At 54.4% G+C, this 26,099-nt stretch overlaps 1 protein-coding gene across 5 annotated transcripts in view; it reads left to right on the forward strand.

Annotated features, from left to right (window-relative positions):
• HIPK2 (homeodomain interacting protein kinase 2) overlaps nucleotides 1-26,099 on the forward strand; it is a 165,421-nt gene that overhangs the window by 113,760 nt on the left and 25,562 nt on the right. For 2 of the 5 annotated variants that reach the window (XM_037049079.1, XM_037049078.1), the window contains 8 exons: nucleotides 6,886-7,009; nucleotides 7,339-7,458; nucleotides 9,716-9,802; nucleotides 11,491-11,675; nucleotides 16,550-16,712; nucleotides 19,998-20,205; nucleotides 21,095-21,216; nucleotides 25,053-25,195. In XM_037049079.1, coding sequence (XP_036904974.1) covers nucleotides 6,886-7,009; nucleotides 7,339-7,458; nucleotides 9,716-9,802; nucleotides 11,491-11,675; nucleotides 16,550-16,712; nucleotides 19,998-20,205; nucleotides 21,095-21,216; nucleotides 25,053-25,195 — 1,152 coding nt within the window. The remainder of the gene's footprint in view (nucleotides 1-6,885; nucleotides 7,010-7,338; nucleotides 7,459-9,715; nucleotides 9,803-11,490; nucleotides 11,676-16,549; nucleotides 16,713-19,997; nucleotides 20,206-21,094; nucleotides 21,217-25,052; nucleotides 25,196-26,099) is intronic. The other 3 variants (XM_037049080.1, XM_037049082.1, XM_037049081.1) reach the window with 3 other exon arrangements.

Genomic DNA, 26,099 nt, shown 5'->3' on the forward strand with positions numbered 1-26,099 from the left:
TAATCACATTTCATAGATGGCGAAATAAAAACTCGGAGAAATTGAGTAACATTTCTCCAGAAATGCACAGTCCTTCCCGTGCTCTCTGATTAGTATTGCAGATTTATTGCCCAAGCTGGGAGTGGCTGTGAACCTTGCACTTGTTTTATTAGCGTGTCGTGCAGATGGTCAAGACAGTGACCCTGGTCTTGTGCTTGGCCGGGGAGCTTGGGGGAGCAAGGGCAGGTGCCCTGAAAGGGGCTGCAGAGTGAGGGTCGCACCCCCCGCCCCCGTGCAAGCAGAGAATGGGGGGCTGTGGGCAGGCAGCTTTCTCTCTAAAGCTGGGTGGTAGGTACTTGGTACTTGGTTGTTGGTTATTACCCTTTGTACTTTTTTAGATACATAAATGAAAACAAGAAGAGTTTCATTTGTGTGCTTTAACATATATAGACAAAGAGGGCCTAATGTTTCGACCTGTACAGAAGAAAGTGGGCTTTTAAAATGATGCTCTTCGTGCCGTGTTGTGACAGGGCCTTGGACACAGCACAGTGAGTGGTGGAATGGTTGTCGGCCGCCTGCTGCGTGCTGGCCCTGCGCTGGGCGCTCCCTGCAGCCCTCTGTTCAGTGCCGTCTCCGCCCAGCCTCGGGGAGCAGGCGTGCAGCCGGAGCCCGACAGCGCTGGCGTCCCCCCGGGAGCCCCGGACCCCCGAGTGTGTGTGTCCCCGCTCAACGTGGGTGGTCTCCCACCTCTGTCGGGTCACTGCCCCACGGGGTCGCGTGCCCTGGGCGGGCTCCGGGAATGCCCCGCTGGCTCTGTGCACCCTCAGCAGAGCTGGTGGAGCGGAATGTCAAAGCTGCAATAACTGATGTGTCGGAAATGGCCGTTGTTTATTCTCTTTCCCTAAAAAACAAGAATGTTCAGTGTGTTGCGATGGGAAGGTTAGAAGGGACCAGTTCCGCTCTCCCTCAGGTGCAAATTTTGTCTGACACCTTATGTACGTTTCAAGCATTTTTCATGTCCCAAAATAGCGATGAGGAGACTGTAAGACGGTTCCGATTCTGTGGGGTGGCGGACGAAGGGTGGTGAGTCATTACCGGGACGGTGATTCCGAGCCCAGTGGGAAAGGTGGTTTCTCAAGCCAGCAGTCCTCCCTGCTGCGGAACCGAATGAGAACAGAGACGGCCTCCATGGAAGAAACCAGAATGTGATTTAAAAAAAAAAAAATCAGACAAGCTTTGAAACGGAAAGGCCAAGTCGTCTGCCTCCAGTCATCAGAAGTGTTACCAGGGAGATGGTGCCAGCTTCGGGGTTGAGACAGAAAGGTGCGTTCCTTGCACAAATGTGTGGAGAGCGCCTACCATGCCCCAGGTGCGCTGGAGACACAGTGGCGATGTGGGGTCAGGGTCACCCTGCCCTGTGCCTGGGGGCCACCCCTGCTTTGTCTCGCTGCCCCCGGCAGTCCCTCCTTCGTGTACTGGGCACACATTCAGCACATTGCATGTGGGCTGTTGCGACACTGCTGCCTCTGACCAGACAGTGGACTCCTGGAGATGCCTGGTTTAGTTGTCCCCCTTCAGCACCCAGCACAGTGCATGGCACGTGGTAGGTGCTTAGGGAATGGAGGGTGAACATTCGAGCACATGAGTAAACAAAGGGAGCTTGACCCGAAGTCTGGCTTAAGAATAACCATCGGTAAGACTGGTGTCTTTGTCACTCAGCGTTAGTAGCCTTGGCCACCATACATAGCATGTGCTTCAGGTGTACCAAACAAAAGGAAGCAGATTCTAGACTTGGCTTTGAACTTCCGGGAGCTCAGAGCCTTCTGGACTAGCAGAGGAGGAGACCCGGCATCTCCCAGATCACAGCAGAATGGCCTCCAGCCCCCTAACGATTTCTGGAGGCCAGACAGAGAAGCACCTTCCTCACCCGAGGGCCCTGGCCTGGGGGCTGAACCGACGCTTGTGCAGCATCGCTGGGTGCGCTTCGGAAGGGTCAGCGCGGGCAGATGTGCGGACATGTATTCAGAACAGCGGCGGGCGCTCGATTCTTCTCTGTCGGACCAGTCTGGGGATTCACGTTCGTGTCATCATCACCGGTCGCACCAGCGCAGAGAAGGTGGGCAGTGCGGGTTTGAGTCCGAAAGGGGGAGTGGGGGGACAAGCTGTATTATAGCTTGGACCGATTTCTCCGTATCGTGGGTACGGAGAAAAGGATACATCCCCGTGGATGAGGAGGAGTCTTGGGGTAGATGGGAAAAGGTTGAAACCAAAGACAAGAGACCAGGAGGGGTTACCAGAGGGCGAGGACTGACCGGGGCTCGGCCACACCTGTGGCAGCGGCAGCCAACCCTCAAACTGGACGTGCGAGAGGGTGAAGCAGAGAGAGGCTGGAGGGGACCGACTCTCGGAGACCTTCTCTGCCCCCTGCTGCTCCCTTTGGCTTCCTTGCTGTAACTCCGGGGGAGCCGTCTGCAGGTAGCGTGCGGTCCTGCTCAGGGGAGCCTGGGCTGCAGGCGCACGGCCGTCTCCAGGCCCACGCTCCCGGGGCGGCCGCCCGCACAGAGGCCCGCCCCTCCTCAGCAGGCTGAACCCTGCCCTCTCGGGCCCAAGCTTCCATTCCTTCACAAAGACCCAGCCCCTCCGTTCTCCTTTGTTTGGGCTCCCTTAGAACGTTCCATCTGAATCACGTATTTTAGCACTTCCTTATATTTCATGGAGGTTTATTCCACCAGCAAATCCTTACTGATTGAGTGGCTACCGAACGCCAGGCGCTGTGCTGCCTCGGGGACTGAGCAGCAGGAAGAGGCAGTCGGCGGGCTATTGGCTGAGGGCTGTCCAGCGACCTGTGTGGCACTGTAGATGGGAACTGACTGGTGTCGAGGGCCCGTCTGTAGCCACGGTGACGACACTGAGTCTGAAGGGGGAGAAGGAGGCAGCCGTCTGAGAGCCAGCGGAGGGAGCAGGGGAGGCAGAAGCAACAATGTTGCAGGAAGGCTCTAGGCCCAGAGCAGCTTCGGTATTTGAGAAATTGAAAGGAAGCCAGTTGGACTGGAGCTTCGTGAACTAGGAGAGTGGACTGATCCCGGAGGGCCCTGTGGGCCGTGGGAGGGACTCGGTTGCGTTCTGAGTGGGGAGCCTTTGAAGGGCCTGGAGCCATGGGTGGTGTGACGCGATCACTCAGCTTCTGCGCAGAGCATGGCTTGGAGGAGGGAAGTGCCGCTTAGGGAGCTCCCGGTGAGAGGGGGTGGCCAGCACCAGCGTGGTGGCGGCAGAGGGGGAGAATCGGGGCCCAGCGTGAGATACGCTTCAGAGCTGGTCTTACTGATGGGTTGGGTGGTGAGGACCAACTGGGAGGGAGAGGAGTCAGAGGTCATTCCCACCAGCAGCAGGTGGTGACGGCAGGGACGAGTTGGGGGTAGGGACAGTTCCCTCTTAAACGTACGCTTGCGGGGATTGTGCAGCATTCCGGTGGAGATGACAGGCTGTCAGAACGTAAAGCTGGAGCTGAGAAAGGTTGCAGGTGGAGACAAACATTTGGAAATAGGAATGGAATTTAAACCTGTGGGTATGGATACGACCGTGGGTGACTCAACAACAGACACTCATTTTCTGGAGGCGGAAGTCCAAAATCAAGGTGTCGGCTGGAACGTGCTCCCTATGGACCCTCAAGGGGAAGACCCTTCCCGGCTCTTTCTAGCTCCTGGTGTCCCCGCACCTTCCTTGCCTGTGACGGCATCACTCCAGTCTCTGCATGCACCTTCGCACGGCCATCTTCCCTTGGTGCCTGTGTCAAGACTGCAGACTCTTCCTATAAGGACGCCAGTGACATTGGACTGAGGGCCCACCCGACTCCCATGTGCCCTCATCTTAACTCGTCACACCCTCGGTAACCCGTTCCCGAACAAGGCCACAGTCTGAGGTACCGGGGGTTTGGACTTCACCATGTCTTTCACGGGGGACACAGTTTAACCCAGGACAGTGACCTGGAGCAAGGCCGAAAAGAGAAAGGAAGGGGTCCCACGGCTTTGCCATCCTGTAGCATTTGGAGAGCGGATGGGCCAGCAAAGGTGGACGAGCCCGATGCAGAGAGGCGGGACGCCCGGGGTGTGAGTGTGTCAGGACAGGAAGGACGGTCCCACTGACAGGGAAAGACGCTCGGGTCACGGGGCTGAGAGGCGGGTCAGCGGCTGTGACAGCGTGGTCACTGTCCATCTGGGGTCGAGTGGAAGGCAGGTGGGGGAGGTGCGCAGGCAGTGGGAACCGAGCAGCAGGAGACCGGCAGGAGACCGCTCCTCGGGGGTCTGGCCTGGGGGGAGAAAGAGGCAGGGCATCGTCTGCAGGACGGGAAGGGGTTAAGGAAGGCTCGGCTTTGTTCGGTGAGCTCTGTTCTCGCGTTGGCTACATATTTCTGTCAACGGCTGTGTTAGAGCACGTTTATGAGCTCGAATCAGCTCTGCCTTTGCGTCTGCGTGTCTTTAGTGTGTGTTTTGTGTTCAGCGTTAGTTGTCATATGTTTTTCCGAGTGGCCTTTCCAGCAATGGGGCCCCTGGGGACGGGACTGCACCTTCCATTTCTTCCGTCTCCCCACCATCTAGCCTGACATTTGCTCATTACAGTCACAGCAAGGAACACATGCTGCCATACTTACCACGGCCCCATGAACGGCTGCCGTCTCCTTTGCTGATGGAGAAAGGGCGCTCAGTGATTTTCACAGGCCCTGCTCGGGAGCACTGGCTGACAAAATCCCTGTCTGGTGTTCTTGCCAAAGAACATTGCCGAGGTGCCCTTTGTGCGACAGGCTCATTCGTTAGATTCTGTGCGGCACAGCGTCAGGGAGCAGAAGCTGGGACGTCGTTTTCCAGAGGTTCTGAACGGCCCGCTTCGGGGCATGAGAACCCCGAGAACAGCGGATTAACCTGGTAGGAAGGGCAGCCCCATGGCCACATCCAGAGATGCCCCCACGGAACCAGACCAGCCTGTTCCCAAGACTTGTCTGGAGACTGGAGTCTCCAGGCTGCCCAGGGAGCAAAGTTGCAGGTGACAGGAACAGGGGGCAGAAGTGCGGAGACGCGTGACCTGGAGCCAGCAGCCTGCCAAGGAGGCGCTCGCTCCCTGAACCAACACCGGGGCCCTTCTCCCAGGAAGGGCCCACGTCTGTGCTGGAGGGGTCGCAGGCGGGCGCACCTGACCCTGGAACAGCAAAGGTGGGAAGGAAAGCAGCTTCTGACACCTGTCGTGGAACATGTTGTCTTCTCTAGAATGTTCTTTTCAGATATTGCTTCTTCCCTAAGGGATGCGGTTTATTTGATGGGGTTTTTTAGTAAATAAACTAAAGAGACGGCACTGCTAGAGACAGCCTGCAGTTAACCTCGTCAGTCACGCATTACGGTCAGCTGAGTCCAGAAGTCCTGGTGTGTGCGGGCGAGCTGGACACGAGTGACCTGTGATGCAGGGTGGTCCGGCAGTGACATACAACCACCCCAGGCACCCAGGGCATCAGGGCTACAGAGCGGGCCATGCACGGGTAGGGCACTGGCAGCTGAAGATGCCCGGCAGGAAGGGGACGGGACGGGTCGGGCCGTTAAGGAGCCCAGAGGCACTTGCCTGGCACCCTCCTGGGAGGACACAGGCGTGGCCTGGGGGAGAACCGCGTCCCCTGCCCAGGCTTCAGCCCTGCACAGGCACCAGCACGGTGCTGATCTCCAGCTCCAAGGACGCGCAGAAACTCCTTTTCACATACGAAAACTCAAGACTTTGTAACAAGGCCCTTTGGGTTTGGTTTTGTTTGTTCCATACTGTTAGGGAGAGGAAGAAAAAATACTAGCAATGAGAGCACATTTATAGGAGCAAGGTGGGGGGATGCTCCTAGAGTGGGGAAATACTCCAGCTCAAAGCCCAGGGCAGGCGGGAGTGTTCCCAGTCACACCCTTCCTCCCCGCTCCCGGCCGCTGAAAGGGCAGACAGCGGCGGCGCCTCCGCTGTGGAACCAAGCGGGGAGTGTTTAGAGGACTCAGAAGCGGGGCTGACGCGCCTCCTACCTGGCGGAGCCCCTGGAGCCACGTCTCTGAGAACACGAGCTGCGTTCATCTCTTACTCGGGGCTTGGTTTTCCCCCAAACGCACCCCGACCTGACGATGGCGGATTCTTAGACAACAAGACGCACTCGGGTCTCTCTGGGTTTGATGACTGACCACAGGTGAAATGCCCGGAGTCTGGGCGGGTCCCCTCGGTAGGGAACCTTGCCCGTCGCCTGAAGGGCCACCGCTCCTGCAGTGGGGACAGGCTTAGGGTGGAGTTCTGACTGATAGCCAGGCTGTGTGGTCATGAACACAGTTCTGTAGTTGCAATATGAGAGTTTTTTAGAAGCCAGTGAATAAAAAAGGTATTTCCTAGGGAAAGTGGGATACAAACCCCTAAGAAAGGGATTGGTGGTATGGACGGATACTGGATTTCATCCCATTATTCTGGGTGGAGGCACCTTGCTTTATGGAGTATGTTATTGAAAATAGAATGCCTGTCCCTGAGAACTCCTCTGTTAAACCCGGGCATGCTCTAAACTTTGGTCCCCGAGTTCTCAGCTGCAGAAGAGAGCTCCCAGATGCCTCCACAGTGGCTCTCAGCTCACCTGGTTGGGGTGTAACAGTAACGGGGTCAGCTGGTGTGGGCCCCTCTAGGCCTGCCCAGAGCCACAGACCAGCCCTCTGGCCGGGCCCCCTGCTGGTGGGGAGGACCAAGCCCAAGACTGGAGGAGTCACTGCCACACAGTGAGAGAACCACTTTGGCCCTTTGGGGGGGCGTGTCCGCAATGGCCCCCTGGGTGTGGCAGACAGGCTTTTCTGTCGAATTTGTAGCACAATGGCTGCCCACATTTCTCAGCTGCTAATACTTCCATCCATTCTTTTCTAGGGCCCCCGAGATCATCCTCGGTTTACCGTTTTGTGAGGCCATTGACATGTGGTCCCTGGGCTGCGTCATTGCGGAGCTGTTCCTGGGCTGGCCGCTGTATCCGGGCGCTTCAGAGTACGACCAGGTGGGTCCAGGCAGCACAGGTGCACACACGCCACAGTCACTCATGCCTCTCATCTGGATCCGCAGTTCGCTTATAACACGGCACCGGGGTGAGGTCAGGGGGTGAGGTCACGGGGGTGAGGTCAGGGGGCGTCGTCGTGTCGCCTCTCAGACCTCGTGACCCCTCCGCTTGCTTTCCTCTCCTTATTCCCCTTTCTTTTCCCTTTTCCTGTTTTTTGCTTCTTCCTTTCCCCATAACATTGTATTTCTCTCAAAGGCACTAGAGCCATTAATATGCCACACGTACAGTGACAGGAGACACCCTGACCTCCTTCTCATCTTTTCTTGCAGATTCGGTATATCTCACAAACACAGGGCTTGCCGGCTGAATATTTATTGAGCGCAGGGACAAAGACGACTAGGTTTTTCAACCGCGACACGGACTCGCCGTACCCTTTATGGAGGCTGAAGGTAGGAAGAGCACCCTCCCTCCGTCCTCACCAACACCCCGCACTCGGGGAACCAGGGCGCAGGCCGCCAGGTGGGGAGCTGTGCACGGGCGGCCTGTGTCATGGGGAGGGGTGCTGTTGGGGTACGTGGATGAATCGGAATGTTCAGAAGCACCCCCTCTGATTGCTAAACCCCCAGAACGTAATCCGGGAAACCATGGCGCCCTGTCTGGTTTGCACAAGGGGAGAGATCAGCCAGCCCCTGGCCTCAAGGGGCTCCCAGGCTGGAGGCAGACTGGACACGTGGCCCCCACAATGAGGACCCCGTTCCTGGTGGGAACGGAGCGCGGGAGCCTTCGACGCTGCCTGCAGCAGAGGGCCCCGGAGCAGCACTGGAGGCCGGCCCTAAAGGATGAAGAGGGTCTTCCAGGCAGAGGAGCCACCCAGACACCCGTGGCATCCTGGGGCCCCCGGGGCAGGCGGTCGCCTGTGCAGCCGGCAGGTGGTGTGGCGCACGGTTGCACACCAGGAACCCTGGTGGTTTTACTTCAACGGAAATGTATTTTACTTTCACTTTTATCTACACCTAGTAATTAAAATTAATGTATTTTCCTGGAAAATAATGCTAGTCTTCAGCATGTCTTATGCTCATTCTAGGTGCTGCTTTTTTTTGCAAGAGACTGGGTGGGTGGTGGTGGTTGTTAGTGTTTTGTTTTTGTTCTTTTTTGACAGAAACTACAGCCAAATTCTAATACAATTTAAAGATAATGTGTGGCATCTAATGAACAAAATGAATAAACCAAATAGAAACAGACTCACAGACTGACAGCCGTCAGAGGAAGTGGGGCGTAGGGGCTGGGTGAGCGAAGGGAAGGCATTAAGCCAACAAAGCACAGAAGGGTGATGACCAGAGGGAAAGTGGGGTGGGGGGAGATGGCAGAGCGGGGAGGCAGGGTAAACAGTGACAGAAGGGGACTTGACTTTGGATGGTGAGCACACAATACAACTTACAGATGATGTGTTATAGAACTGTATGTGTGAACCTAAGTAGTTTTACTAACCAATGTCACCCAACAGATTCACTAAAAATTTCTTGAAAAACAAAGGAAAGCCCTGGCTGGTGTAGCTCAGTGGATTGAGCACAGGCCTGTGAACCAGAGGATCACGGTTCAATTCCCAGTCAGGGCACATGCCTGGGTTGCAGGCTGGTTCCCTGCAGGCCAACTCCCAGCAGGGGATGCACAAAAAGGCAACCATACATTGATGTTTCTCTCCCTCTCTCCTTCCCCTCTAAAGATACATAAATAAATAAAAATCTTTTTTAAAAAACTTAAAGAAAAAAGAAAAACAAAGGAAAGATAATGGGAGGCCAGGAGTCACAAAAGATTTGGAAGCTAAGCGAGCACCCTCGGGCTGTTGGTGGGAGGCTCAAGGTCAGGCCCAGGGACAGAGCGGAGGAGGAGGGTGAGGCCGGCAGGGGCAGGGCCCACTTCCGTGTCTCAGGTGAGCGTCCAGTCCTACTTGTCCGGCTGTTCATGGGATCGAAGCCTAGATCTTAGCCCCCCGACGTGTGCTGTTCCCGAGGGAGGTTTTGAGGACCGATTACCTGCGGTCCGTGGGTGCGTCCCGAAACCCATAGTGATCACAGACAGCAGCTTCCCAGACCAAGGCCAGTGGGGGAAGTGGACGCGTGTCCCCAGTCCCAGCTGGAAGGGCGGCACAGAACACAGACTCCGGCGGCAGCGGCCGCTTACTGGCCGTTGAACCCTGGCGAGCTCCTACGCTTTCCCTTCCTGTTTCTCCCTCTGGACACGGGCTGCTAACCATCCTGCCCGAGAGGGTTACGCAGAGTCGTGAGTGAGTTTGTGTGCTTTAAAACAGTGTTTGGCACATAGTGGGAGCTGTGTGTATAAGTGTTTCATTAAAAAAATTAAAATTTTAAATCACACAGAGGAGGGCTTCTGCTTTTCCACGTGTGGAATCTTACCCCTTAACTCAGGGAAGAGTGTGGGGTTATCTGCAGGTGCCTGGTTCACCCTGTATCCTCCAGGCCTGATGCAGAGCAGGTGTCCGTGGGAAGGAAGGGAGGGGACTGAGGTGGTGTGAAGGATGGAGAGAGAAAGTAATTGGTGTGCAGGCCACTTTAACAGGAGTCAAAGTCTCCTTCCCTGAAAGGTGGGGAAAAAGAACCTCCGTGAGACACAGAAGCTCTAGGCTTTAAGTTACAGCAACCGGGAAATAATTCAGATTACTAATCGGCTTTCGCCTCTCTTGACCAGACGCCAGATGACCATGAAGCAGAGACGGGGATTAAGTCAAAAGAAGCAAGGAAGTACATCTTCAACTGTCTGGATGACATGGCCCAGGTAAGCTCCGTGGGTGAGTACGCAGCGTCCGCCCTTGAAAAACCAAGCACAGCAAGGCTTCTGCCAGACCATGATAGGGTCGACTCAGCTACCACGGTTGACCTTGACCCTGAACAATGAATGATGTGCCAGCCTGAGGAAGAATACCACTGGGTGTGAGGAACATTTTTTAAACCTAGCACCAGCTCTTTAGAAATAGCATCGGCTTATTGGTCCCTATTTGTGGAATAGTGCCGGCCAGTCCTACTGACATTTTCATGAGAAGAATTTAAGCCCATTGGCACATTTGAGTGTAATGCCCTTGGTTCTGCGTAGTTCCCAGGGCTGCCCTAACAAGGCACCTCACACTGGGCAGCTTGAGATGACAGGCATTCCTTCTCTCACAGTTCTGGAGGCTCGAAGTTCAAAGTCAGAGCACCAACAGGGCATGCTTCCCGAGAAGACTCCCGTGAGACAGCGTCCCTTGCCTCCCTGCCGGTTTCTGGTGGCCCCTGGGTACCCTCAGTGTCCCTAGTTCCCCCGCCCCCATTTCTGCCTCCTGCTTCACGTGGCTTTATTGAGGGTTTCCTCTGGTCTCTGCGTCTGACTCTCCCCCTTCTTTATCTTATAAAGACGCTAGTTGTTGGATGTGAGGCCCCCCCAATTCCAGTGTGACCTCGTTTTAACTGGGCACACCTGCAGAGGCCCTGTCTCCAAGTCCGGGCGCATTCACAAGTGCGGAGGTTGAGGCTCTCACTCATCCACTGCAGAAACACAATTCTGTGGTCGCACTCGGTCTCTCGGCTCCCTGCGGGGACCACAGGCCCCACCCTGGCGCCCAGAGAAGTCGCCAGAGCTGCAGCTCTTTCTAGTGTGAGGACAAGTCTGAAATAAAGCTGGAGACCAGTGAGCACTCAGCACGCCTCCTACCGAAGGTGCGTGTGACCAAATCTCGTGGTCCTGAGTGAAGTACACTTGAAGTACCTGGAAGTATACGCTTTCCAGGGCGTGTCGTGGAAAACCCAGAAAGCACTACAGAACAAGTCTCTTAAAGGCTGTCCTAGAATATAGACTTGATCTGAGAAGAAGAATCCATGTTTGGACGCCCTGCCCGTCCCGGCCAGAGGCGACCCCAGTGAGCACAGGGACTAGAACGCGCCGGCCGCCACTCCGGGCGCTGCCAGAGGCGTGACACCTGCGGGTGTCAGGGAGGGCACTGAGCCCCCGACGTCCCCTCACAGGTTAGATAAGTCCGCCTTTTGCATTTTATTGTGACTGTTCAGTTACAGTTACTGTTTTTAATTGTGGTAAAATACACGTAGCCTACAAGTTACCATTTCACCGTCTTTAACTGTACTTCCAGGAGTACTAGGTGCATTCACATTGTTCTGCAGCCAGTCCGCAGAGCCCTGTCCTCTTGGCTCCTGTCGACGCGGTGTGGTGTGGGTGCATGTCGAGCTGACTGACTGGGGCAGGAGGGTGTGCATCCGGCCACTCGCACAGACCGGCAGCGACCTCTCCCTTCCCGAGCGGGGGCTCCCTGTGCCTCTCCTGTGGGCCGTAGTGACCTGTGACAGTGCCTTCAACGGGGCCAACCCCCACCCCGCGGTGATCAGGAAGGGGTGGCTGAGAGACTGGGATGGAGTGGCAGTGAAGGGACGTCGGGGAGGCACAGCAGGGTCCGGTGACCTGCGCCTGCTTGCTCCCAGGTGAACATGGCCACAGACTTGGAGGGGAGCGACCTGCTGGTGGAGAAGGCCGACCGGCGGGAGTTCATCGACCTGCTGAAGAAGATGCTGACCATCGACGCCGACAAGAGGGTCACTCCGATCGAGACCCTGAACCACCCCTTCGTCACCATGACTCACCTACTCGACTTCCCCCACAGCACACAGTAGGTTCCTGTGCGGTGCCCTGTGCCAGGGCTCGGCTGCTGCTTCTTTAGACCCCGCAGAGTAAATATTTCAGGTTTTGCGGCCACGCGGCCTCTGTCACAGTCACTCAGCTCTGCCATTGTGGCTGAGAGCAACTGCAGACAAGACGTAACAGATGAGTGAGGCTGCGTCCCAGTAAAGCGTTGTTTATAAACACAGGTGGCAGCCAGGTGGGGACCCAGAGCCACAGGTTGCTTCACACCAAAAGGGAGGAAACGATGGAGCCGGGTAGCCCTGGACTCTGGCCAGGTGGGGACCCAGAGCCACAGGTTGCTTCACACCGAAAGGGAGGAAACGATGGAGCCGGGTGGCCCCAACTCTGGGTGTCTGTGCATGAAGGGGGTGCTCAGAACGGCAGGGTCCATGGAGCAGAGCCACTCTCGGTGCCAAAGGTCACTCCCAGAGCCTTTCCAGAGGGGACGCCACCTGGCTGGGGCTGGGTTCGCTCATTCAGCTGGCTGGGTGCTGGGGGCTGTGGGGGACAAAGCAGACAGGGCCTCTGCCCACGGCAGCTTACAGTCCAGAGGCAAGAAAAGTCCGGACAACAAGGCAGGTGCAGTTCCCAGGGCAGGTGCAGGGTGTGATGGGAGCAGGTGACGAGGGAGCCGCCCTTGGGACAGCCCAGCAGTGACAGCGAAGGGTGGGTGAGAGGTGACCGGCAAGGAGGCCAGCAGGAGTGGCCAGGGCACTGCCTGGGTGGAGACGCCTCCCCCACGGGGGGCCCGAGCCGAGAGCTGGAGGACAGAGGAGGCAGTGGGGCCCCAGGCTGAGCCGGGCAGGCCTCCCAAGGGCCGGGTTTGGGTCTTGATCCTAAGAGCAGAGGGGACTCACCAAAGGACTTGTGAGTGGGGAATGCACTGGTTAGAGTGTGTTCAACAGAGGTCTCTCTGCCACTGTCCGGTCAAGTCCATGAGCCAAGAAGAAATGGCCATCACACTTGACAGCTTGGAAGCTGCTGGTAACTTAGAGCTGTCCAGTGGGTGATGGAGGTGGGAGCCAGCTTAGCAGGTAAAGAAGCTGAGTGGGAAAAAATGGAAGGGCGACTGGGGAGGGCCCTAGGGGGGCTGGCTTTAATGTGGAAGAGACTTGAGCAATTTAAAATGCTGATGGACATGGGTCGTAGCAAGTGAGAAATTAAAGGATGCCCAAAGAGAGGTTCCCTGAGACGGTGGGAGGGGCTGGGGTCCCGAGCGGGTCACCGTGGATGAAGGAGGGCGCGGAGGTCGGCCAGTGCGCTGGTTTAGCAGAAGAAAGTCGAGGGAGCCCTTCTGACAGTTTTGTCTTCCCCTGTGGAGAGCAGGTGTCTCAGAAAAGTTTAGGTGGGTGGAGCAGAAGGAGGCGGAGAAAACTGACAGAGAAATGCAGTAGAGTTGTTGAGTGTGGAGGTTGGACAGGAATAGTGGGGTGTCACTGGCCTCCCCCTGTGAAGGCTGGGGAGAACAGGGGGTTCATCCAGGCTGGAGTTTCGCCGGGCCACCAAGGGGGAGAGAGAGACTGACAGACTTGTGATGTTGGCAGTCGGGCGCTGCAGTCCGAATGGATGACTGTTGGGGGCTTCGCTGAAAAGGAAGGAAAGATAGGAGGGGTCCAGAGACACTGATGGTCTCATCAACTCAGACGTTGTTACTTTAGTCATTGTCCAACGAGCCTGATGGGTGACACATGGCTCATTTGGGGCGGGACACGCGACTCTGTGGTCTGCGAAGTGGGGCCATTTCAGGTTCGACAGTCCAGGGAATCCGTGGCTGGCACTGACCACAGGCCCCTGGAGGTGAGACGTGACGGAGAAGCCGGGTTCTGGCAGCTGATCGGCGTGACCGCTGGCGCTTCCCACAGTGGGCAGGTCTCCTGTTAAAGTGCCAGGCCGCGCCCGTGGCCCAGGGAGTGAGGGGCAGAGAAGAGGCCCTGGTGGCCAGAGTGGGAGGGAGCAGAAGTGTGCAGGCGCTGCGTAACAAAGAGCCGCTGCGGGGCTTAAACTGCAGAAACTGTTTCCTCACAGTGCTGAAGGCCAAGATCGAGGGGTTGGGCAGAGCCGGACCCTCTCTCCTTGGCCTGTCAATGGCGTCTCCTCCCTGAGCCCTTGCACGGTCTTCCTTCCGCGCGAGTCTATGTCGTGACTTCCTCCTCACAATGAAGTGGATTGGGGCCCACACTAGTGACCCCATTCTACCTCTGTAAAGATCCCATCTCCAAATTCAGTCACACTGTGACGTATAGGGGTTGCTACTTGAACACATGAATTTCGGAGCGGGATGCAAAGATCAGCCCACAACAGAGAATAATGAGAGCTATCACTTCAGCCGGGAGCCCTTGGGGTGGAAGCCACACCCCTGGGTGTCTGCAGGGAGGAGCAGAGTGCTCAGGAGCAGCGGGCGTTAGTTGGGGTCAGGAGCAAAAGCGGACAGCGTGAGAAGAGGCTGGGCAAGAGAACCCTTTGCAGATGGAGGCTGGCCCTGCCACGAGGAGACTCAGGTGGGGCTGAGTCTCAGGCTGCACCTGACCTTCGCCGGCCTGCAAGAAATGAGGGGGTGGCACCCGCCACAGCTGACGTTTCCTCTAATTTCACTTCTGTTCTTTGTGAGTTGATGTTAAGCAAGTCAGATCACATTGCAGCAAACAGTGGGTCTTTAATTCAGAACCGTGTTTGAGACGAGCAACTCGAGTACAGAGAAGGGACTTGAACCCTTGCAAACTCCCATTATGAGATTTGTCCCGTTTCTGAGTGTGGTTGGGGCACTTCAAGTGGGCGTGAGTCTGTCTGTACCACAGAAGGAAGGCGAGCTTGGTGATTACTGGATAGGTCCCCAAAAGATCAGTCTTCTCATACTCAGGGGTGGAGTGGGACGACTGAGAAGCAGCTATGGATGGGAGATGGAGGGGTGCCCCATCAGCCACCTGCACTAAGTCAGAGAGCCGCCCACAGGAAGTGGGCATCACAGCTGGCCACCCCCGGTCCTGTGCATCTGGGCTCTGAGGAAGCAGTGGGTGCTTCACTGGACGGGTGAGCGCCGAACACGGAGACCGTTAGCATCAGCTTTGCGTTCAGCATGTGGTTTGGGTCCCGGGAGGACCACTGACAACTCAGACCTCAGGAAAAGGGCCTCAGAAGGCAAGGTGGGTCTCTGTACACACCTAGGCTTACCTGAGAGCAGGCCCGACCCCTAAGGGTCCCTAGAACTTACTGGAAGACCAGGAGAGCTCCAGGGCCAGGAGAAACTGCAGAGCCACCTGCTGCAGACCGCTCCCCCCCCCCCCCCCCCCCCCGCCTTGGAAAGGAGCTCACCGTGTCCCTGGAACAGGACAGAAGTGACCCAAAGGGCAGGTGCCAGACCATCCCAGGTGGGAAATTCTGAGTCTGAAAGCTTGTGGTTGAATTGTCACAAAACCACTGAACGCTTTCAATACATTTCCCAGAGGAATTATTGCTTTATTCCTCCAGCCGCCACGGGAAAGCACTTAGCGGTATGCCTAGTACTTAGAGATGCTCAGGGCGTGCTGGCTTTCCCAGCCAGGAGGCCTGTTCAGCCTTTGGTTACTGTAGGGCACGGTCCCCTCTCTCGCCAGGGTCCACAGTCAGCCAATGCTGACTTGGAGCGCACCGTGCCATTAGTGTGAGCAATCGTTACCTCAGGGGGAGGGGAGTCTCAGGGCCCATCCGGGGCTCGTTTTAATTTCTTTTAATTCTTTAAAAGAAAATTATTTTATTTATATATAGTCATTACATTATAGTTAAAATAAGTCTTTGAAATTCAGCTTTATAGGCTGCTTTGTCATCTTGAATATTAGCATTGAAGGAGAAGTAAGTTTACTTACAAGACACAGAAGTGAGTGAGAAACAGCAAATAAATTCTGAACACTTTATGGCAGATTTTCCAGAACTTGGGTGAGGCCCCTTGTGATTTTCCTTTGCCTGCAGCTGGCGCCAGCAACAATTTTACATTTCCTTCCATAATTAGGGTTTTTGTTTTGATGCATAAATGCAATGAAGACAGAAAAAGGAAGAGAATTTTTATTTTAGTAATTGGGCAAGAATTAGAAAACAAAAAGAAAGGACAGAAGTTAAAGAGGATGTGTGTGTGTGTGTGTGTGTGTGTGATTGCCTGTCATTAGCTCTTGACCTTGGCAGACTCCCTGTCCTCTCTAAACTTCATCCTTGCTCCTAAAATAGGGACATCAGTCAACCCTCCCTCCTGTGGTTGCTGTAGGACGGAATGCAAGAGTCTTGCACAGAATTACCACGGCTCTCAATCACTGTTGGCCACTATATTCATTATTAATATTATTACTGTTCTCATTACATGTACAGTTCTGGTGGGGAGAAAGTGGGCAGTAGGGTCATGATACTCGGCTGGCTAGTTCCGAAGCTGGCCCCTAGATGGCGCCGGTGCCCCGGAGTAGCTGGGAAAGATTAGCTTTGGGAGTTGTCTTTGGGGAAGGTAGAAGGCACGTCCTGAGTGCCGTTCAATGTTCCCAACCAGAGAATTTACAGGTTCATGTATGGGCCAGAAGCCATACTGAAAGCTGAGAATGAGCAGAGATGCTGGAGACAGATGGGCAGTAGGCGGTCAAGTCAGTGAGAGCCATTGGGTGGGTCTGTGGGGCTGTGGAGAACCCCCATCTGTCCAGGGTGGGGTGAGGCTTGTCTAAAAAACCCTGGCTGTTTCGGACCTGGACTCCCATGAGAAACCCAGGAGACCCAGACCTGAAGTCACCCTAAACGGACCTGAATGAGACCCCTGAAGCTGTCTCGTTCACTGCACTAACCGTTCTGTCCTTTCTCTCGCCTTTCTTCCTCTTCTCCCTCCCTTTACGCCTCTGCCTGTTGCATGAGCAGCGTCAAATCATGTTTCCAGAACATGGAGATTTGCAAGCGTCGGGTGAACATGTATGATACCGTGAACCAGAGCAAAACCCCTTTCATCACGCACGTGGCCCCCAGCACATCCACCAACCTGACCATGACCTTCAACAACCAGCTGAACACTGTCCACAACCAGGTAAGCGGGGGGCAGAGAAGGCGGCAAGGCTGACCGTGGGCGTCAGGAGCTATCCTTCCCCAACAAAGCCAGTCACTAGACGGAATTGCTCTACTGTGCACCCGCCTCTGTGAGAAGGGGTTTGCTTCAGGGTTGTTTCCTGTGAGAGCCGCAGGGACTCGGTGTGACTGGCGGCCCCTCCAAGCAGGCTGTGTGCGCTCTCCCTCCATGGGAGTTGTTTCTGAGACGGCTCCTCTTACCGCTTCTCTCCGCCCAGATGCACGAATACGATACAGGAGATGCTGTGACCCTTGCAGTTCGGCACCTGCCTGCTAAAGAATTCCAGAACGGGGACACTAGCGATGGTCTAGCGTGGGCCCCTCTCCCTTGTCCCCAGACTGTGGGGTCCGTGCAGCCTCCTTTCAAGACAGAAAAACCTGTCCTTCCTCCAGGTCATGGGGAAACTCAGTTCATCAGCCACCAGAGTCCCAGCCCCTGGAACTGAGAGGCACCAGGAAACACAGATCAGCCTCTTGAAGAAAATTAGCAGGATCTAGCAGCTAACATGCAAGAAATAGTTACCAATTGACTAATCTCCAGGCCCTGGCTCGGGCGAGCTCTGCAGTCCAAGAGCCTTTTCTTTCCATCTTCCAGTCTTCCCGGTTCTCCCAAAGGTGTCCCCATAAACTCTTTCAGTCTTAGTGTGCAGTGAGAACACTCCTCTGTGCATACACACGCATGCACACACACACCTTCAGAAGAGAGGAGTGCATGTGTTCTGATCCTGAAGCTTGAATGAACACCTCCGCCTGGCCAGGCCCTGCCTTTTGACAAGCCCCCTCCCATCACTGGGAGTCGCGGACGCTGCCGTCCTTGGCTGCTCCTAGAGCACACGGGGTCTCAGGCCTGGCTGTACTTCCCAGCCTACTCTCGCCCTCTGCCTCAACTCCAGCGGGGGGTCCCCTGGCATCTGCTGCCCCCTGGGGGCCACTGGCCTTCTGAAAGCTCTCCTAAGGGGGGAGAGCCAGTACCCTCTGAGGCCTCCCCTGCAGAGAGACCAACATTCCTCCCAGCACCTACCCCAACCCTCAGGCCAAAGCATCCATGGCCAGACCACCTTGCACCATGGTGCTGGTCCTTGTCACCAGAACCCCCACCCCAGTGAGTGGGCTGATCTGGTGCTGCCAAGGGCATGGAGGGAAGGGGGGAGCCGTTTAGAAGGGAAGGTTGGCCAAATCGTGGGAAATGCAGGGCGCCAGGCCCAAGTGTGTAGGCAATGTCCAAAGACAGTCATCGGAGACTTGTGAGCAGGGGTGGTGACATGCACTGAGTCATCTTTTGGAGATAATGTTCTGGCCTCTTTGCCCAAGAAGAACTGGAAAAGTGGAAGCCAGACCATCTCTGGTCAGGGCCTCCACTGGGGAAGGGGTGACTGACATGAGCCTATAGGTTTCAGGGCCATTTCGAAGGAAGGAGCAGCAGGCCCAGTGACTGACCAGAAGGTGGGACAGTGGAGGACACTGGTGCCCCAAAGAGGGAAGCCCAAGGCTCCAAAGCCTGCACAGAGTCTGGACTTCGGCCTGTGGAGCGGAGCAGACAGTGGGGAATGTGTGTGTGGGGAAGCCCCAGGGCCTTGGGGACACAGAGAAAATTGGGAGGAAGTATGACATGGCGTCAAGCAGAAGGGTAGACACCGGCCCACACGGGTTGCACACTCTCCCCTCATACTCATGCCTAGAGGCCAGCCACGTGACACTGCACAGACACGCTTAACATCACAGCGCAGATCTTAAACTGCAGACACACACAATGCCATATGGTACTCACCCTCAAACAAATTAACTTGCTTTGCACTGAAATGCAGCATAAATCTAGGTATAAAAAACATGTAAAATGAGCCTATCCCTTGTTGTGAGTCAAATTTTACACAAATGCATGCCCTTCTGGTAGTTCTGCGTTTGTATGTGCCCAGAACGCCCTTAGGGTTCTTCCCTCCTTATTCTTCAGTCCTTGTAACCCCCAGCGGCCAGCCCTCCTGTAAACCATGGTGACTTTGACGCCACCGGCACCCTCCACCTACCGTGCTGACGGGCCAGTGTGAAAAGAGCTAAGACGGACAATTCCCAGTCGAGAAGTTACTCTCCCTCCACCGCCTGGCTTCGCCCGGCGGAAGTCCAGTCCCCAGTGGCGCCACTCTCTGAGAAAGGAGGGAGGACGTGACTTGACTCTCTGTCTGACCCATCTCCATTTCGAGTCTCTTGACCCACCAGGGTCTTTTCCGTCTGCCTTCCAGGCTTGGCAGCTAGACATTAGTGCCCACGAATCCTCACACTCACAGAGGAAACCCCAGGCTCACATGTCCCCCTCCCTCCCTCCCTGATTCTGCAGCGTAGTCCTTTGCAGTGACTCCTGTGCACCCAGCTGAGGGCATCTATAAACAGTGCTGCCCTTAGACCCGAACAGAGGGGGGCTCCTTCAAGCTCTTCCCCCGGGATGTGTGCTTCCACGCCACGCTCTGGGTACCTGGGACCCTGGCCCTGCAGGGGCCTCTTCCTGGGTTCATCCTCTCGAGTGTGGACTGCACCCTTGGGTCCACGTTTGTGCGCCCACAGCCCCTCGGGTCATGGGGACAGAGCTGGGACCGGAAGAGAAGGAAGACAGGTCCAGCTTGCCCCTGTCACCATGTTCCAGGGCAGAGTCCAGGAGTCCTGGACTCAAACCTGGCTTTCCCTATTGCGATGAAGGTGCATTTGTCTGATTTGAAGGGCACAACATAAATCATTTTAGCCTAATTTTTAATTTTTACTTATTGACTATAGAGAGGAATGGAGAGAGAGAAACATCGAGTTGTTATTCCACCCACTCATACACTCATAGGTTGATTCTTGTATGGGCCCTGACCGGTGATCGAACCCACAGCCTTGGCACATTGGGACGATGCTCTAACCAGCTGAGCTGCCGGGCCAGGGCTCTAGCCTGACTTCTAACTTTGTAGCGTTTTGACCCCTGGTCAGGGAGCACTGACTGGCACTCTGCTGGGCCCCTCAGATGGCGGGGACAGGCCTGCACATCAGTACCAGGGGTGACTGTCCCAGGTGACTGCAGACCCAGGGTTGCAGACGGCTTCTCCTTGAGACTTTTCAACCGCACGCCCCCCCCTTCTGTTTCTGCCTCTTTGCCCCTGGATTTTGTTTGTTCGTTCTTCTTTGAGTTCATTTATTTGATTTAGGTTCGTGTCTCCCAACATGCCACTGCCCTCATCTTTCATTTTTGTTTATTTTTGTTTAATCCCCGTCATTCCTTTAGGCTCCCACCTCCACCAGTGCCACTATTTCCTTAGCCAATCCCGAAGTCTCCATACTAAACTACCAATCTGCACTCTACCAGCCCTCAGCAGCCTCCATGGCTGCAGTGGCCCAGCGGAGCCTGCCCCTGCAGACGGGAACAGCCCAGATTTGTGCCCGGCCCGACCCCTTCCAGCAAGCTCTCATCGTGTGTCCGCCCGGCTTCCAAGGTAAGGGGGAGCAGGCCCGACCTCTCACCTCTCACCCGACCCCACCCTGCTGGCCAGACACACCCCCACACCGTTCTGTCAGGCGGGCTTCCCTGGGAGACAGCCCTTGGCGTCGCTGGACATGAGGCTTGTCCTCCTGTGGCCAGCCCAGAAACAGCGGGACTTTGTTACTCTCACCACCTGCCAGTGATCCAGGCCCTGGCCTGCCGGCTGTGAATGAGCACTTAGTTGGTGGTCCCGTTGTTACGCTGTATCAGTGCTTGGGCTTCTCACAGGGAATGTCCTCTGTGGCTCATCTGTAGAAAAGTACCCTCCATCCCTGCCCCACGCCCACCTCCACTGCCAACACAGCCCCAGGTCTCACGAAGAATATAAATTGGTGGGAAAAGTACCTCCCAGGCCACCCCCCAATGATTGTTCAGTTGTGCACCCACACGCTCTCCCCCTGACCATGTACTTGGTTACAGTTTACACAGAAAGCTTTTGCGAACCCCATGGGGAACCCTGTGCGTGGCCACCCAGTTTCAGAGGCAGAGCCACTGCAAACGGACCCCTGTGTCCTCTCCCCACACCCAGCTGTGACGCAGTGACGTATGCTGTGTGTCTTCCTGTCACAGCCTTTATGTTCCAGTCGTGAGGTGTCGGCCTCGCTGTTCCCCTTGGGCCTTACGAACTCCTTAACTTCCCCTTCTAGCTTTTGAACACATTCATGGTCGTTTGGTGGGGCTGTCTTTTTTTTTTAATTGACGTTAAAAACTGAAGGGAGACTACCAAAGGAGCAGGCACCACCCAGAAGGGACCAGTTGGAGGGGAGGGGAGCCCTCCCCACATTGGGCTGGCTCCCGGCACTCAGCCCTCCCCCCCCACCCCCACCCACTGTCTGGAGCAGGGCTGCAGGCCTCCCCCTCCAAGCATGCTGGCTACTCCGTGCGAATGGAAAATGCTGTGCCCATCGTCACTCAAGCCCCAGGAGCTCAGCCTCTCCAGATCCAACCAGGTCTGCTCGCCCAGGTAATTCTTTATTATCCCTCGAGTTGCCATTACCCGCACTGAAGCTGTCACAGAGACGTTCCTCCGAGGAGTCCCTTCCTGGCAGTGAGTGAGGTGCTTCGAGCCGTCAGACTCTCTAATATTCTGGCTGACCCTTGAGGGAATTACCCTTCCCAGTGCCTAGCTTACACTTCCAAGAAGAAACTCAGACACGGGGGGAGTCTGGGGAGGCGATGATGATGGCGGCATCTTTGTGATGCAAATTAATATAGGAGGCCTGGGTTTTAATCCCAACTCTACTAATAACTCTCTGTGACCTAAGGCATGTCAGTTAACATTCCTTGGCCACCAAAAGAAATATCTTTTTCTTGTAAAATAGAAATTACTTTTTAGAGCCAAAAAAAGCCTTGGAGATGATTTCTTTACTTTATACTTGAAAAGGTGGGGCCACAGCTGTGAGCTGGCACCTTCCACATCTGTTCACACGGGTACCCATGGCAGCCGAGATCACGCAGGTGGAAGTGATGAAAACTTCGCAGTGTTGTGGGAGGTTAAGGGAACGCGCGATACAAAGCTAATAGTGAGGACACGAACTTTAATAACAGATACATCATCACTGTGCCAGGCACCTTACAGTTCTGTTTGATTTACTCCCCACAACACCTTGGACAAAAAGGGACAGTGAGGCACAACCACGGGCGGCATTGTCACAATCACACTGCATTTGGGCCCCATCAAACAGCATTGCTAGGGCACCCGGAGAGCTCACTCTCACGGCACTGAAACCGGATGGTGTGATCACACCCTCGGCTTCCCAGCTCACCTCCCCTGGGCGCCCCAGAGACACGCCCCCCTTTGAAGGGCCTGCCAGGCTACTGCGGGGGTGGGAGGAGAGGGCGCAGTAGCTGTGTCTGCTTCTTACCTACAGAATGGGTTCGGAAGACTCCGCCTTTAACCGTCCACACATAAAATCCTTGAAAGGATTTAAATATTTAGATGAAAAGAATGATGCCCATTTTCTGGATACATTTAAAGTAACTAATAGTATTTAGAGTGTTTTTGCCTGGAACCTAAAGATTTACCCAGAGAAAAATGAAGGCATCCGTTTAAATGTCTAATTATTGCTTTTTTGTACAACTGCCCTACTCATTTTTATAAGTTAGCTAATTTTTGTCCTTTGTAGGGACCATTGGAAAATACCTGGGGGAGCACCCCCTTGTAACAGGCTGACACTGGTACAGGTTAAGCGACAAGCAGAAAGAGAGAGACAGCAACCGACGAGCGGAAGGCCCGTTGTGGCCCTGGGCGGGGCAGGGGTCTCGCACTCAGTAGGTCTTAGAAGCCTGTGCCCATGAGGACACACTGGCCTGCCACGTCCTTGTAAACGGCTTACGGAGTTTCACTTTAGCGCACATCAGTTTATTTAACAAATCTCCCACTCCTGAACATTAAACTCGCTTCCAGCAACTCTCTCTATAAACACTGTAGCAATTAAAATCCTGTTCACAGATTTTTTTTTGGCTTCACTTTCCCAATTACAGCTTCAGGTTAAAGCCCCCTGGAGGGTTACGATACCCTAGGGACACTTTTCCAAGCCAGCAGAAGGCAAAGCTCTTCTCTGCTGTGAATGAAGGACTGATACAAAGTCGGAAATGCTGGGCCCATTGGCTTCCACCCAACCAAACAATGAAGAATGTTTGTTTTAGCCAGGAAGAGGCCAATCGTTGCTTCTTTCAGAGCTAGGTCTGGGCTTACTCAGGTTGCACATGCAAACATGACGAAGGATTTAAAAGCACCCTTCACAGTGCACGTGCCCCTGTAGATCTAGGCTCCCAAGACGGGGAGACTGGCCTGGGTCCCTGCAGCTCAGATGAAGGACAAAACAGCGGCCATGCCCTGGAACCAGCCACAGCTCCTTCTCTCGATCCGGTCCGGTGGTTTCTAAACAACCTCGTACCAAACTGTGCCAATGACAGGAAGCCGTGAGGACCAGTGCGAGAGGCAGGAGTAGAAAGAAGGCCTAAGTGCAGGAGGTTCTCTGTTCACGAAACCGGGTGCCACCAAAGCTGGTGTTCAAGGTCATTTGCAGTTAATTTGAAAGAAAAAAAAGACAAATAATGGTTAATATTGATCTGAACCAAGCTGTTCCAGGAAACAGAAGAGATGATAAACATACTTCAACATACTTTATGAAACTGGCACACTCTTGATGCCCAAATCCGATAAGGATTCTATAAGACAGAAACCACATGCCATTTCTTACTCATAAACACAGACGCAAAAGTACTACCTACCACGTTTACAAACAGTGCAGTATTGAAAAGCGTACGAATGCATCCAGCACACCATAAGCAAAGCAGATTATCCGAGAAAACAAGAATAGTTTAACACTGCAAAGCCTGTTAAGTAACTTGCTACATGGACAGGTTAAGGAACTAAAAACATGTATTTCAATAGATGCGGGAAGAACATTGATATAATTTAATATTCATTATCTTTATCAAATATGAATATGACAAAAACGCCAAATGTCAACCAGCTAGAATTTCCATTAAAGTTAGGTACAAGTCAAGGACGCCCAATGTCAACACTGTTATTAAATGCTGTTTTGGAGGTGCTGTCAGCACAGTGACAGAACGAAAAACACAAGGTGTAAGTTTTGGAACGGAAGAAACAAAACTCTATCCCTTGCAAAAACAAAGACAGTCCACATAGAAAATCCACAGAGATTTGGAGAAACCATGAGAACTAAACAGAGTTTAGAAAAACTAATAGATATACTCAATAGACCAAAATTGGTATATTCCTATAAAGCAAAGACAAATAATTAAAAGATATGGTTGGTAGAATTAGTAACAAAAACTGTAAAATACTTAGGAATTATTCCAACAAAAGAGAACTTGAAAGGAATAAAGGTAACACACAGCTTTACCACATTCAGGGATGAAATGACAATATGATTAAGATGTCAGTTGCTCCTAAAGTAAATATAAATTTTAGGCAAGTCCAATAAATACAAGCAAGCAATTTTTTTTGCAACTACAATTCTTACGTTAGAGTGATGTTTAAATTCACATGGGAAGGTGAAGGAACAAGAACAGACAAGGAAACTAAAGAATCATGTCTCTACCAGATACCAAGACATATTAAAATTATATAGTTAAGAGAGTAGTATATTAGAGAGGCGAATGGAATGGAATGGAGGGTGTAGAACAGAATTGTACAATTTGACTGCAATTTAATTTACATTAAAATTAAAACCCCAACTTCTATTCAGCAGAGGCCACTGTAAGTAAAGGTCTTGGGAAACACTGTGAGGGAACTGGCCTTGTTAGAAAATGGAGGCGCTTCTGACCTGACAGCCTTGCGGCCAAGCCGTCCTCGTCACCGACGACAGCAGCGGTCATACGGGAGCAGTCTGGCATGGTGTTCAAGTCTAGGGGCTGGTGTCAGACTGGCCGGGTCTGCCACCCCAAGCCCTGACCCAGAGCCGGCATCCCGACCGCCATCAGAAACGGTGAATGAGCAGGCCGAGGTGGAGAGAGGCGAAGTGCAGTTCTCGGTTGAGGCGGTACTGAGGCGCGCTCACTGTGCAACGGCAGGCTCCGAACCCTGCTTTCCCTAGCAAGGCTGGCACAGAAACGCGGAGGCCCCAGGATGTGGGTGACCGCTTGTCCAATCCGTGTAGACTCTGCCCCTCCATGCAGTGGTTTCCTGCATTCTGTCAGCCAATCAAAGCCCAGGTCTCCACTTCCCACCCACCCCCGTCACAGGGTCTAGCGTAGATAAATGCACGGCTCACGCACGTTGGCCACGTGACTAACACGCGGTGACCGCAGACATATTCTGCTCTACAGCAGGCCTGGCCCAGCGGGACCCAGCAGATCCTGCTCCCCCCCGCGTGGCAGCAGCTGACCGGAGTGGCTACTCACACGTCGGTGCAGCACGCGACCGTGATCCCCGAGACCATGGCAGGCACCCAGCAGCTGGCTGACTGGAGGTAAGTGGCAGAGCTGGCGAGTTGGGGCTGGGAGGCAGGCCCACCGCGGACCCAGAGAGCTGCTGGCCCGGCCTTGAAGTCCTGCTTAGCAGGAAGGCTTGACAGAACAGGCTTTATTTTAAATGGTGCCCTCTGCTGCCCGCGGCAGCTCTTCAGTCCACGGTTACATCTCACAGCGCCAAGTCTGCTCCTCATGTGCTCAGAGGCCTCCGCTGATAGCCGCCCGCACCCCATACCCTCTGCTTCTAGGCCCCACCCCTCCCCCTCGCTGACCTCTGCCACGTGCTCCTCTCCTGTTTCTCTGGCCACTTCCCACTCTTCCTTGTACCTCACACCCACTGTCCCCACGCCACCACAGTGCCCCCTTCACCAGTGCAGAGTCACATGGCACCCCAGTTGTCTCCAGCTCCCCATGCCCCATGAGAGAGTGTTTGAGCGACTGTCTCTCATTCAGCCCACACCTCGGGGCAGGTCATACCCCCCTCACCCTTTGACAGACTCCATACCAGCCGGCGGCCACCCCCACGGGTCCTTTTCTGACCTAAAAGACTGTTGTGAATGAAGAGCTCTCAGTAAAATACAGAGAGGTGGAGATGTAAGCCCCCCCAGTCAAGCCTCGACTGCAGCTTCCTCTGTTCTGCCCCTTCATTTTCTGACTAGTGAGAGGAGTACACAGGCTCTTTCCCGCAGCCCCACTCACTTCTCACTGATCACAGCCCCCCATGAGCACCCCCCCACTCCCTGGAAGCACTTTCAGTCCAGGTAAAATTGGATTCAGTTCTGGTTCTCCGTGACCTGGCCAAGTAACTTAACCTCCATGAGCCTCAGTTTCTCCTTCAGTAGAGTGGGGGTAACAGTCCTCATAGGATTGTTGAGAGGCTAAATTGATAAAATAGGAAGCGCT

This window comes from Sturnira hondurensis, unplaced genomic scaffold, assembly GCF_014824575.4.
Source record: "Sturnira hondurensis isolate 20B ecotype Veracruz unplaced genomic scaffold, ASM1482457v3 Scaffold0006437, whole genome shotgun sequence".
Classification (NCBI taxonomy): Eukaryota; Metazoa; Chordata; class Mammalia; order Chiroptera; family Phyllostomidae; genus Sturnira; species Sturnira hondurensis.